Source organism: Oncorhynchus nerka, linkage group LG12 (genome assembly GCF_034236695.1).
Source record: "Oncorhynchus nerka isolate Pitt River linkage group LG12, Oner_Uvic_2.0, whole genome shotgun sequence".
Taxonomy (NCBI): Eukaryota; Metazoa; Chordata; class Actinopteri; order Salmoniformes; family Salmonidae; genus Oncorhynchus; species Oncorhynchus nerka.
The window spans coordinates 42,680,574-42,693,044 of NC_088407.1; the positions used below are offsets into that span (position 1 = coordinate 42,680,574).

At 44.0% G+C, this 12,471-nt stretch overlaps 1 protein-coding gene across 1 annotated transcript in view; it reads left to right on the forward strand.

Annotated features, from left to right (window-relative positions):
* The window catches only part of LOC115139092 (protein Smaug homolog 1-like), a 119,444-nt gene extending 107,999 nt beyond the window's left edge, over positions 1 to 11,445 (forward strand). The window contains exons 13-14 of the mRNA XM_065025606.1: positions 7,261 to 7,344; positions 9,100 to 11,445. Of these exons, the coding sequence (XP_064881678.1) occupies positions 7,261 to 7,344; positions 9,100 to 9,128 (113 nt within the window). The 3' untranslated portion in view covers positions 9,129 to 11,445. The remainder of the gene's footprint in view (positions 1 to 7,260; positions 7,345 to 9,099) is intronic.
* Positions 11,446 to 12,471: the final 1,026 nt, after the last annotated feature.

The window sequence follows — 12,471 nt, forward strand, 5'->3', positions numbered from 1 at the left end:
GTTCTCCAGGTAGTTGGTTGTGTGTTGTAACGTTGTGGTGGTGTTCTCCAGGTAGTTGGTTGTGTGTATGTTGTTGTAACATTGTGGTGGTGTTCTCCGGGTAGTTGGTTGTGTGTTGTAACGTTGTGGTGGTGTTCTCCAGGTAGTTGGTTGTGTGTATGCTGTTGTAACATTGAAATGGTGTTCTCCAGGTAGTCGGTTGTGTTCTCCAAGTAGTTGTTTGTGTGTTGTAGCGTTGTGGTGGTGTTCTCCAGGTAGTTGGTTGTGTGTTGTAACGTTGTGGTGATGTTCTCCAGGTAGTTGGTTGTGTGTATGTTGTTGTAACATTGTGGTGGTGTTCTCCAAGTAGTTGGTTGTGTTCTCCAAGTAGTTGTTTGTGTGTTATAGCGTTGTGGTGGTGTTCTCCAGGTAGTTGGTTGTAACGTTGTGGTGGTGTTCTCCAGGTAGTTGGTTGTGTGTTGTAACGTTGTGGTGGTGTTCTCCAGGTAGTTGGTTGTGTGTATGTTGTTTTGACGTTGCGGTGTTCTCCAGGTAGTTGGTTGTGTGTATGTAGTTGTAACATTGTGGTGGTGTTCTCCAGGTAGTTGGTTGTGTGTATGCTGTTGTAACATTGTGGTGGTGTTCTCCAGGTAGTCGGTTGTGTTCTCCAAGTAGTTGTTTGTGTGTTGTAGCGTTGTGGTGGTGTTCTCCAGGTAGTTGGTTGTGTGTTGTAACGTTGTGGTGGTGTTCTCCAGGTAGTTGGTTGTGTGTATGTTGTTGTAACATTGTGGTGGTGTTCTCCAAGTAGTTGGTTGTGTTCTCCAAGTAGTTGTTTGTGTGTTATAGCGTTGTGGTGGTGTTCTCCAGGTAGTTGGTTGTAACGTTGTGGTGGTGTTCTCCAGGTAGTTGGTTGTGTGTTGTAACGTTGTGGTGGTGTTCTCCAGGTAGTTGGTTGTGTGTATGTTGTTTTGACGTTGCGGTGTTCTCCAGGTAGTTGGTTATGTGTATGTTGTTGTAACATTGTGGTGGTGTTCTCCAGGTAGTTGGTTGTGTTCTCCAATTAGTTGTTTGTGTGTTGTAGCGTTGTGGTGGTGTTCTCCAGGTAGTTGGTTGTGTGTTGTAACGTTGTGGTGTTCTCCAGGTAGTTGGTTGTGTGTATGTTGTTGTAACATTGTGGTGGTGTTCTCCAAGTAGTTGGTTGTGTTCTCCAAGTAGTTGTTTGTGTGTTGTAGTATTGTGGTGGTTTTCTCCAGGTAGTTGGTTGTGTGTTGTAACGTTGTGGTGGTGTTCTCCAGGTAGTTGGTTGTGTGTATGTTGTTGTAACATTGTGGTGGTGTTCTCCAGGTAGTTGGTTGTGTGTTGTAACGTTGTGGTGGTGTTCTCCAGGTAGTTGGTTGTGTGTATGCTGTTGTAACATTGTGGTGTTGTTCTCCAGGTAGTCGGTTGTGTTCTCCAAGTAGTTGTTTGTGTGTTGTAGCGTTGTGGTGGTGTTCTCCAGGTAGTTGGTTGTGTGTTGTAACGTTGTGGTGGTGTTCTCCAGGTAGTTGGTTGTGTGTATGTTGTTGTAACATTGTGGTGGTGTTCTCCAGGTAGTTGGTTGTGTGTTGTAACGTTGTGGTGGTGTTCTCCAGGTAGTTGGTTGTGTGTGCGGTGTTCTCCAGGTAGTTGGTTATGTGTATGTTGTTGTAACATTGTGGTGGTGTTCTCCAGGTAGTTGGTTGTGTGTTGTAACATTGTGGTGTTGTTCTCCAGGTAGTCGGTTGTGTTCTCCAAGTAGTTGTTTGTGTGTTGTAGCGTTGTGGTGGTGTTCTCCAGGTAGTTGGTTGTGTGTTGTAACGTTGTGGTGGTGTTCTCCAGGTAGTTGGTTGTGTGTATGTTGTTGTAACATTGTGGTGGTGTTCTCCAAGTAGTTGGTTGTGTTCTCCAAGTAGTTGTTTGTGTGTTGTAGCATTGTGGTGGTTTTCTCCAGGTAGTTGGTTGTGTGTTGTAACATTGTGGTGGTGTTCTCCAGGTAGTTGGTTGTGTGTATGTTGTTGTAACATTGTGGTGGTGTTCTCCAGGTAGTTGGTTGTGTGTATGCTGTTGTAACATTGTGGTGGTGTTCTCCAGGTAGTTGGCTGTGTTCTCCAAGTAGTTGGTTGTGTGTTGTAACGTTGTGGTGGTGTTCTCCAGGTAGTTGGTTGTGTGTATGTAGTTGTAGCATTGTGGTGGTGTTCTCCAGGTAGTTGGTTGTAACGTTGTGGTGGTGTTCTCCAGATAGTTGGTTGTGTGTATGTTGTTTAACATTGTGGTGGTGTTCTCCAGGTAGTTGGTTATGTGTATGTTGTTGTAACATTGTGGTGGTGTTCTCCAGGTAGTTGGTTGTGTGTATGCTGTTGTAACATTGTGGTGGTGTTCTCCAGGTAGTTGGCTGGGTTCTCCAAGTAGTTGTTTGTGTGTTGTAGCGTTGTGGTGGTGTTCTCTAGGTAGTTGGTTGTGTGTTGTAACGTTGTGGTGGTGTTCTCCAGGTAGTTGGTTGTGTGTTGTAACGTTGTGGTGGTGTTCTCCAGGTAGTTGGTTGTGTGTATGTAGTTGTAACATTGTGGTGGTGTTCTCCAGGTAGTTGGTTGTGTGTATGCTGTTGTAACATTGTGGTGGTGTTCTCCAGGTAGTTGGTTGTGTTCTCCAATTAGTTGTTTGTGTGTTGTTGTGGTGGTGTTCTCCAGGTAGTTGGTTGTGTGTTGTAACGTTGTGGTGGTGTTCTCCAGGTAGTTGGTTGTGTGTATGTTGTTGTAACATTGTGGTGGTGTTCTCCAGGTAGTTGGTTGTGTGTATGCTGTTGTAACATTGTGGTGGTGTTCTCCAGGTAGTTGGTTGTGTTCTCCAATTAGTTGTTTGTGTGTTGTTGTGGTGGTGTTCTCCAGGTAGTTGGTTGTGTGTATGTTGTTGTAACATTGTGGTGGTATTCTCCAAGTAGTTGGTTGTGTTCTCCAAGTAGTTGTTTGTGTGTTGTAGCATTGTGGTGGTTTTCTCCAGGTAGTTGGTTGTGTGTTGTAACGTTGTGGTGGTGTTCTCCAGGTAGTTGGTTGTGTGTATGTTGTTGTAACATTGTGGTGGTGTTCTCCAGGTAGTTGGTTGTGTGTATGTTGTTGTAACATTGTGGTGGTGTTCTCCAGGTAGTTGGTTGTGTGTATGCTGTTGTAACATTGTGGTGGTGTTCTCCAGGTAGTTGGCTGTGTTCTCCAAGTAGTTGTTTGTGTGTTGTAGCGTTGTGGTGGTGTTCTCTAGGTAGTTGGTTGTGTGTTGTAACGTTGTGGTGGTGTTCTCCAGGTAGTTGGTTGTGTGTTGTAACGTTGTGGTGGTGTTCTCCAGGTAGTTGGTTGTGTGTATGTAGTTGTAGCATTGTGGTGGTGTTCTCCAGGTAGTTGGTTGTGTGTATGCTGTTGTAACATTGTGGTGGTGTTCTCCAGGTAGTTGGTTGTGTGTATGTTGTAACATTGTGGTGGTGTTCTCCAGGTAGTTGGTTGTGTGTTGTAACGTTGTGGTGGTGTTCTCCAGGTAGTTGGTTGTGTGTTGTAACGTTGTGGTGGTGTTCTCCAGGTAGTTGGTTGTGTGTATGTTGTAACATTGTGGTGGTGTTCTCCAAGTAGTTGGTTGTGTTCTCCAAGTAGTTGTTTGTGTGTTATAGCGTTGTGGTGGTGTTCTCCAGGTAGTTGGTTGTAACGTTGTGGTGGTGTTCTCCAGATAGTTGGTTGTGTGTATGTTGTTTTGACGTTGCGGTGTTCTCCAGGTAGTTGGTTATGTGTATGTTGTTGTAACATTGTGGTGGTGTTCTCCAGGTAGTTGGTTGTGTGTATGCTGTTGTAACATTGTGGTGGTGTTCTCCAGGTAGTTGGCTGTGTTCTCCAAGTAGTTGTTTGTGTGTTGTAGCGTTGTGGTGGTGTTCTCTAGGTAGTTGGTTGTGTGTTGTAACGTTGTGGTGGTGTTCTCCAGGTAGTTGGTTGTGTGTTGTAACGTTGTGGTGGTGTTCTCCAGGTAGTTGGTTGTGTGTATGTAGTTGTAACATTGTGGTGGTGTTCTCCAGGTAGTTGGTTGTGTGTATGCTGTTGTAACATTGTGGTGGTGTTCTCCAGGTAGTTGGCTGTGTTCTCCAAGTAGTTGTTTGTGTGTTGTAGCGTTGTGGTGGTGTTCTCTAGGCAGTTGGTTGTGTGTTGTAACGTTGTGGTGGTGTTCTCCAGGTAGTTGGTTGTGTGTTGTAACGTTGTGGTGGTGTTCTCCAGGTAGTTGGCTGTGTGTTGTAGCGTTGTGGTGGTGTTCTCTAGGCAGTTGGTTGTGTGTTGTAACGTTGTGGTGGTGTTCTCCAGGTAGTTGGTTGTGTGTTGTAGCGTTGTGGTGGTGTTCTCCAGGTAGTTGGTTGTGTGTATGTAGTTGTAACATTGTGGTGGTGTTCTCCAGGTAGTTGGTTGTGTGTATGCTGTTGTAACATTGTGGTGGTGTTCTCCAGGTAGTTGGTTGTGTTCTCCAATTAGTTGTTTGTGTGTTGTTGTGGTGGTGTTCTCCAGGTAGTTGGTTGTGTGTTGTAACGTTGTGGTGGTGTTCTCCAGGTAGTTGGTTGTGTGTATGTTGTTTTGACGTTGCGGTGTTCTCCAGGTAGTTGGTTATGTGTATGTTGTTGTAACATTGTGGTGGTGTTCTCCAGGTAGTTGGTTGTGTTCTCCAATTAGTTGTTTGTGTGTTGTTGTGGTGGTGTTCTCCAGGTAGTTGGTTGTGTGTTGTAACGTTGTGGTGGTGTTCTCCAGGTAGTTGGTTGTGTGTATGTTGTTGTAACATTGTGGTGGTGTTCTCCAAGTAGTTGGTTGTGTTCTCCAAGTAGTTGTTTGTGTGTTGTAGCATTGTGGTGGTTTTCTCCAGGTAGTTGGTTGTGTGTTGTAACGTTGTGGTGGTGTTCTCCAGGTAGTTGGTTGTGTGTATGTTGTTGTAACATTGTGGTGGTGTTCTCCAGGTAGTTGGTTGTGTGTATGTTGTTGTAACATTGTGGTGGTGTTCTCCAGGTAGTTGGTTGTGTGTATGCTGTTGTAACATTGTGGTGGTGTTCTCCAGGTAGTTGGCTGTGTTCTCCAAGTAGTTGTTTGAGTGTTGTAGCGTTGTGGTGGTGTTCTCTAGGTAGTTGGTTGTGTGTTGTAACGTTGTGGTGGTGTTCTCCAGGTAGTTGGTTGTGTGTTGTAACGTTGTGGTGGTGTTCTCCAGGTAGTTGGTTGTGTGTATGTAGTTGTAACATTGTGGTGGTGTTCTCCAGGTAGTTGGTTGTGTGTATGCTGTTGTAACATTGTGGTGGTGTTCTCCAGGTAGTTGGTTGTGTGTATGTTGTTGTAACATTGTGGTGGTGTTCTCCAGGTAGTTGGTTGTGTGTTGTAACGTTGTGGTGGTGTTCTCCAGGTAGTTGGTTGTGTGTTGTAACGTTGTGGTGGTGGTGTTCTCCAGGTAGTTGGTTGTGTGTATGTTGTAACATTGTGGTGGTGTTCTCCAAGTAGTTGGTTGTGTTCTCCAAGTAGTTGTTTGTGTGTTATAGCGTTGTGGTGGTGTTCTCCAGGTAGTTGGTTGTGTGTATGTTGTTGTAACATTGTGGTGGTGTTCTCCAGGTAGTTGGTTGTGTGTTGTAACGTTGTGGTGGTGTTCTCCAGGTAGTTGGTTGTGTGTATGTTGTTGTTTTGACGTTTTCCAGGTAGTTGGTTGTGTGTTGTAACGTTGTGGTGGTGTTCTCCAGGTAGTTGGTTATGTGTATGTTGTTGTAACATTGTGGTGGTGTTCTCCAGGTAGTTGGTTGTGTTCTCCAATTAGTTGTTTGTGTGTTGTAGCGTTGTGGTGGTGTTCTCCAGGTAGTTGGTTGTGTGTTGTAACGTTGTGGTGGTGTTCTCCAGGTAGTTGGTTGTGTGTATGTTGTTGTAACATTGTGGTGGTGTTCTCCAGGTAGTTGGTTGTGTGTTGTAACGTTGTGGTGGTGTTCTCCAGGTAGTTGGTTGTATGTATGCTGTTGTAACATTGTGGTGGTGTTCTCCAGGTAGTCGGTTGTGTTCTCCAAGTAGTTGTTTGTGTGTTGTAGCGTTGTGGTGGTGTTCTCCAGGTAGTTGGTTGTGTGTTGTAACGTTGTGGTGGTGTTCTCCAGGTAGTTGGTTGTGTGTATGTTGTTGTAACATTGTGGTGGTGTTCTCCAGGTAGTTGGTTGTGTGTTGTAACGTTGTGGTGGTGTTCTCCAGGTAGTTGGTTGTGTGTATGTTGTTTTGACGTTGCGGTGTTCTCCAGGTAGTTGGTTATGTGTATGTTGTTGTAACATTGTGGTGGTGTTCTCCAGGTAGTTGGTTGTGTGTATGTTGTTGTAACATTGTGGTGGTGTTCTCCAGGTAGTTGGTTGTGTGTATGCTGTTGTAACATTGTGGTGGTGTTCTCCAGGTAGTTGGCTGTGTTGTTCCAAGTAGTTGTTTGTAGTTGTTGTAGCGTTGTGGTGCTGTTCTCTAGGTAGTTGGTTGTGTGTTGTAACGTTTTGGTGGTGTTCTCCAGGTAGTTGGTTGTGTGTTGTAACGTTGTGGTGGTGTTCTCCAGGTAGTTGGTTGTGTGTATGTTGTTGTAACATTGTGGTGGTGTTCTCCAGGTAGTTGGTTGTGTGTATGTTGTTGTAACATTGTGGTGGTGTTCTCCAGGTAGTTGGTTGTGTGTATGTTGTTGTAACATTGTGGTGGTGTTCTCCAAGTAGTTGGTTGTGTGTATGTTGTTGTAACATTGTGGTGGTGTTCTCCAGGTAGTTGGTTGTGTGTATGCTGTTGTAACATTGTGGTGGTGTTCTCCAGGTAGTTGGTTGTGTGTTGTAACGTTGTGGTGGTGTTCTCCAGGTAGTTGGTTGTGTGTATGTTGTTGTAACATTGTGGTGGTGTTCTCCAGGTAGTTGGTTTTGTTCTCCAATTAGTTGTTTGTGTGTTGTAGCGTTGTGGTGCTGTTCTCCAGGTAGTTGGTTGTGTGTTGTAACGTTGTGGTGGTGTTCTCCAGGTAGTTGGTTGTGTGTATGTTGTTGTAACATTGTGGTGGTGTTCTCCAGGTAGTTGGTTGTGTGTATGTTGTTGTAACATTGTGGTGGTGTTCTCCAAGTAGTTGGTTGTGTGTAATTTTGTTGTAACATTGTGGTGGTGTTCTCCAGGTAGTTGGTTGTGTGTCTGTTGTGTTGTACTCCAGGTAGTTGGTTGTGTGTCTGTTGTGTTGTACTCCAGGTAGATGGTTGTGTGTATGTTGTTGTAACGTTGTGATGATCTCCAGATCTCCAGGTGCCGGTGACTGAACCAGACATCAACAACCGGCTGGAGTCTCTGTGTCTGAGTATGACGGAGCACGCTCTGGGAGGTTAGAGCACCACAACTACCATGAACACATACACTCCAGTTACTATTGGACTTTGTTAATACTCACACACACACACTAATGTATAAATCTACTGTACCCCTTGGTTTATAAAAACGTGCGCTCGCACACACACACAAACATAGAGATTCACACACACTTTCTCTGTCGCTCTTTCTCTCTCACACACACACACTCCTTCACTACACTCCAGTATTTTATTACTTTGTTTACACAGCATATACACATGCACAGAAAAAAACAGACAACTTTGGAATTCCAGCTAATCAAATAATATTTGAACCATCGTTTGCCTGTAGCCAGGGTGTGACTTCACAATGAATCCACACGTATTGCGAGGAGTGGAGGAGACGGGAAGGGAGATGGATAAACGCAGTAACCGTTCCCATTATAAGTGGAGTTTAGCTTTGAATAAAGGGGCTGGGTTTTTTTCTCTCTCCGGCCTCACCAGCGCAGAGACAGTAGCCCTCAGTGCTCGACGGAGCTGGGGTGGACAAGCAGCACTGTGTGTGTGTGTGTGTGTGTGTATATTTTTGCTTGGACTGGACACGCCCACACACACAGCCCCAGAGTAGAGGTGGGAAGCTGAGGAATGCCAGTCTCCAACAGGACCCTTCCTCTCTGCTGCACCCCAAGCCCCTTCTCCTCTCTGAAACATACTGAATGGACAGAATAGAAATTAGAAGGAAAGTACTCATGGTGAATGGAATGCCCCTGAGCCGTTCATTACAAATAGAGTAAGTGATGTCCAATAGAAAGCTCTGGCATACTCAAATACAGCAATACCACGTCCAGCTCTAATAATGATCAAACTCTCTCTCTTCTTTTGACCAATTTGACAGGAAGTTGCCATGTAATTTCCCTAATTGGCATGCTTCCATCCCCAAACCTTCTAGGCTGTTCTGTAGATCTGAAAGGATGTATATCCAATACGGTGAAAGTTTCATCTAGCCTATCAGAGGGAAAGGTGGAGTAATTAGCATTTTGCCTACTTGCACCGAGTGTAAGGGCTAAGGGTGCATTTGAAACTGGGCCTATATATGACTTTAATGGAAGTCTATTCCTTTTATAGTGCATTACTTTTGACCAGTGCAGTGTACTATATAGGGTGCCATTTGGGATGCAACCCATGTCATGAGACCCTGGGCCACACAGGAACTCCAGTAATAGCAAGTCTTTATGAAACCGCTTGTTGGTAATACACCCTGGTCTATAGGGTGCATTATGATATTTACTGCATTTCTAAAGCCCGAAGACCCAAAGAAAGTCCATCGTGGGTCTCTAACCTCCCCCAATGACTGCCTCTGGTTTCCGGTACTGCTGGTCACACACACATTTGCTGTGTAGAAGCACATCCAGCATGTATACCCAGCTCAACTAGTGCTACAGTACGGCAAAGCACATACCTCTGATGAATGTAGTAATGCAGGGATTTCAGCTGACTCATCGCTCACTCTGTCTGAACCACTGGGACCATGTCCCAAATGGCCCCCTATTGTCATTATAGTGCAAAACTTTTGACCATTGACCTGGTCAAAAGTAGTGCACTATTTAGGGTATAGGGTGCCATTTGGGACACAACCCGGGACAAACATTTGGTCCTCTCTGTTTGTCCAGCCAAGCCAGATGCAACAGTTGTTTTTTGTCTTTGAAACATTCCATCTATATTTGTCCAGTTGTGTTATTCTCATTCCTATGTGATGGTGTGTCCCATGTCCCTCGATTCTGTGTGTCTAGATGGAGTCGACCGCACATCCACCATCTGAGAGGAGGACCTGAAGGAGACCAGGAGAGACTGAGCTGGTCCCAGGAGGCTCGCCGAACACCCAAAGCCCCCCACCCCCACCCACCCCACCTGCCCATCAGGCACCCCCACAGCCAATGGGAGAGGTCAACCGGGTAGGTGGGCGAGCTCCAAATCACGCCACGATTAGCCAGACTGTGAAAAACTGCTAACACAGCAGCAAATTGGCATGTTACCATCTCGACAAAACACAGCTATGCCCCAGCACCCTCATAAGAATCTGGGCTTCAGTGACAGATAAGGCAGTACAGACTCCCCTCCTCACAGTGTCGCACCCAGTATAACTACCCACAACAGTGTCTGAGGAGTGCCCTCTGCCGGGCTATGGGAGATATACTGTAGCATCACTGGGGTCGGCCTCAGCCAACAACCGAATGGCTCTGTTGAAATGGGGGGGTTGTGCATTATGGGTATTGTAGTACATCATGCTACAGAGTTTCAGACTCTGTTCCCTTCTCTACCCTCACCCCCAGTCCCAGTTACAGACCAGTAACACAATCCACACACCAGTTCACACCAGTCAGCATTTCTCCCGGTGTCACTGAGCCAAAAACAAACAAGCCAAGTAAACAATGTTGGACACTTTGTGAGAGAAGCCTTGGCTTTTCCTCCCACTGTTTGGGAGAGTTTTAGGGAGGCCATTTTTCAAAAGGCTTGGGAGAACCCTATGCTCTGTATAGGTGACAGAAAAAAAGCATTTATACATGTATTGTTTACACAAGATGCTACTATCAAGGGTACCGAAACATTTATACATTTCAGGTATGAATGTTATCTCTTGAATTTTTTTAATAACTTTTTGGAGAGCAGTGACATACTACCCGTACTAGTCGCTTTATAGACTAACGTCCCACAGTAGCTATCATTATTATCACGGACTTATTCATTGTTTTTTTGGTTTTTTTGCTTTTGTTCCTTTACCCCAAGAGCCAACGTGTGTGAAAATGAGAATGCTAAAAAGAGAAAGGGATGCGGCAGAGGTGTGTAGAAGGAAAAGAGAGGCATGAGGAGAGATGAAAGTGGAGAAACACAGGATGGTCTCTGCCAAGTGATTTGGAAGGAGAAGAGGACTTTAGCGATGATGGATTCATGTCAGGGGCAGGGACTTTGATTTGAAACGAGACAAAAGAAAATAGCCTCGCAGAGTTGTGGTAAAGTTCAGGGTAAACTCATCTTATACACCAGCCAATGACATATTATATATACACACACATACACGTGTGTATCTATATATGTGTGTGTATATATATATCTATGTTTATCTATATATATACCTATATATATCTATATACAAAACTGTGTAGATGATGATAATGTTGTAAATTACTATTGTAGCTGGAAAAAGCTGATTTTTAATGGAATGTCTACATAGGCGTACAGAGGCCCATTATCAGCAACCATCACTCCTGTTCCAATGGCACGTTGTGTTAGCTAATCCAGGTTTATAATTTTAAAAGGCTAATTGATCATTAGAAAACCCTTTTGCAATTTGTTAGCACAGCTGAAAACTGTCGTCCTGATTAAAGAAGCAATAAAACTGGCCTTTAGACTAGTTGAGTATCTGGAGCATCAGCATTTGTGGGTTCAATTACAGGCTCAAAATGGCCAGAAACAAAGACCTTTCTTCTGAAACTCTTTGGTCTATTCTTGTTCTGAGAAATGAAGGCTATTCCATGTGAAAAATTGCCAAGAAACTGAAAATCTCATACAACGCTGTGTACTACTCCCTTCACAGAACAGCTCAAACTGGCTCTAACCAGAATAGAAAAAGGAGTGGGGGCCCCGATGCACAACTGACCAAGAGAACAAGTACATTAGAGTGTCTAGTTTGAGAAACAGACGCCTCACAAGTCCTCAACTAGCAGCTTCATTAAATAGTACCCGCAAACACCAGTCTCAACGTCATCAGTGAAGAGGCGACTCCGGGATGCTGGCCTTCTAGGCAAAGTTCCTCTGTCCAGTGTCTGTTCTTTTGCCCATCTTAATCTATTATTTTTATTGGCCAGCCTGAGATATGGCTTTTTCTTCGCAACTCTGCCTAGAAGGCCAGCATCCCGGAGTCGCCTCTTCACTGGGGTTTTGTGGGTACTATTTAAAGAAGCTGTCAGTTGAGAACTTGTGAGGCGTTTCCAGCTACAATAGTCATTTACAACATTAACAATGTCTGCACTGTATTTCTGATCAAATTGATGTTATTTTAATGGACAAGAAATGTGCTTTTCTTTCAAAAACAAGGACATTTCTACGTGACCCCAAACTTTTGAACGGTAGTGTGTATGTATGTGTGTATATATATATATATATATATATATATATATATATTTTTTTTTTTTTTTTTATTGTCTATTTTTTTTTTTTGCCTTTGTACCTGCAGACTATGCATTGAAAGTTGCTGTTCATTTGCTTGGGCTTTGTCTGGATCGAAGTTCCTGTAACAGGTGCACAATGTTGTGTGACCTAGTCTATAATTAGGGCTAGTCAGTGTGGGTCTGGAGTATTTTCAATGGGTCTTGTTGTGAACTAGAATGAGGATTACTTGTTTGTTTTCAGTCCACGGTAGATGATATAGCGCTGCATGTTTTATGCTATACGCTCCCAATCTTACTAGGAAGTAAGAGACGAATCAAGGAGGAAGGAGAGAATGCTAACCAGTGATGTACACAGAGGAGAATCAGGAAGTAGCCATAGTGAATGAGAAGGTTGCTGCGGAGGTTTCCTTTCCCTCAAACAGCATAGCAAGGGTTTAAAAGTAGTTTTACTCCCCGAGATTGCTCTTTTTTTAGTACTTACCTCCACCTGGTGGCCAAAAGCAGTTACCGACATCCAGGCACTTTGATTTCTTATTGTTTTTTTAGTCTTTCTATGTATCCTCTGTTCGTTGTTATCTGCATGACCGACTATAAGGGTAGGTTAATGTTAAAATAAGCTCTTAAAAGTTTAGTTTATAACAGTTTGGCTCTGTATGGGTTTTTTGTGCATGGAAGGTCATGCTGATGTTTTTTGCCTGAATGGGCATACTGGTTGGTTTTTCCCAAGTTGGAATCAATTTGGAGCGATTCAAAATTGTGTTTTTGTGAGGGTTATTTTGTAATTTTTTTATTCTTAAAAAGAGTCTTGTTTTCTTGTTCTGCACTTGGTGCCGTGATATTTTACTACAGCTAATCCATCAATAACAATTCCAATAGGTGCAGCAATAGAAATGCCAAGTATGTGCCATAGACCTTCATCAGTGGGGAGAAGCAAAGGGTTTGGAAAGGGAAAGTTCAGGGTTTTGCAGTTCAGAGAAAGGGAGGTGAACTCGAGTC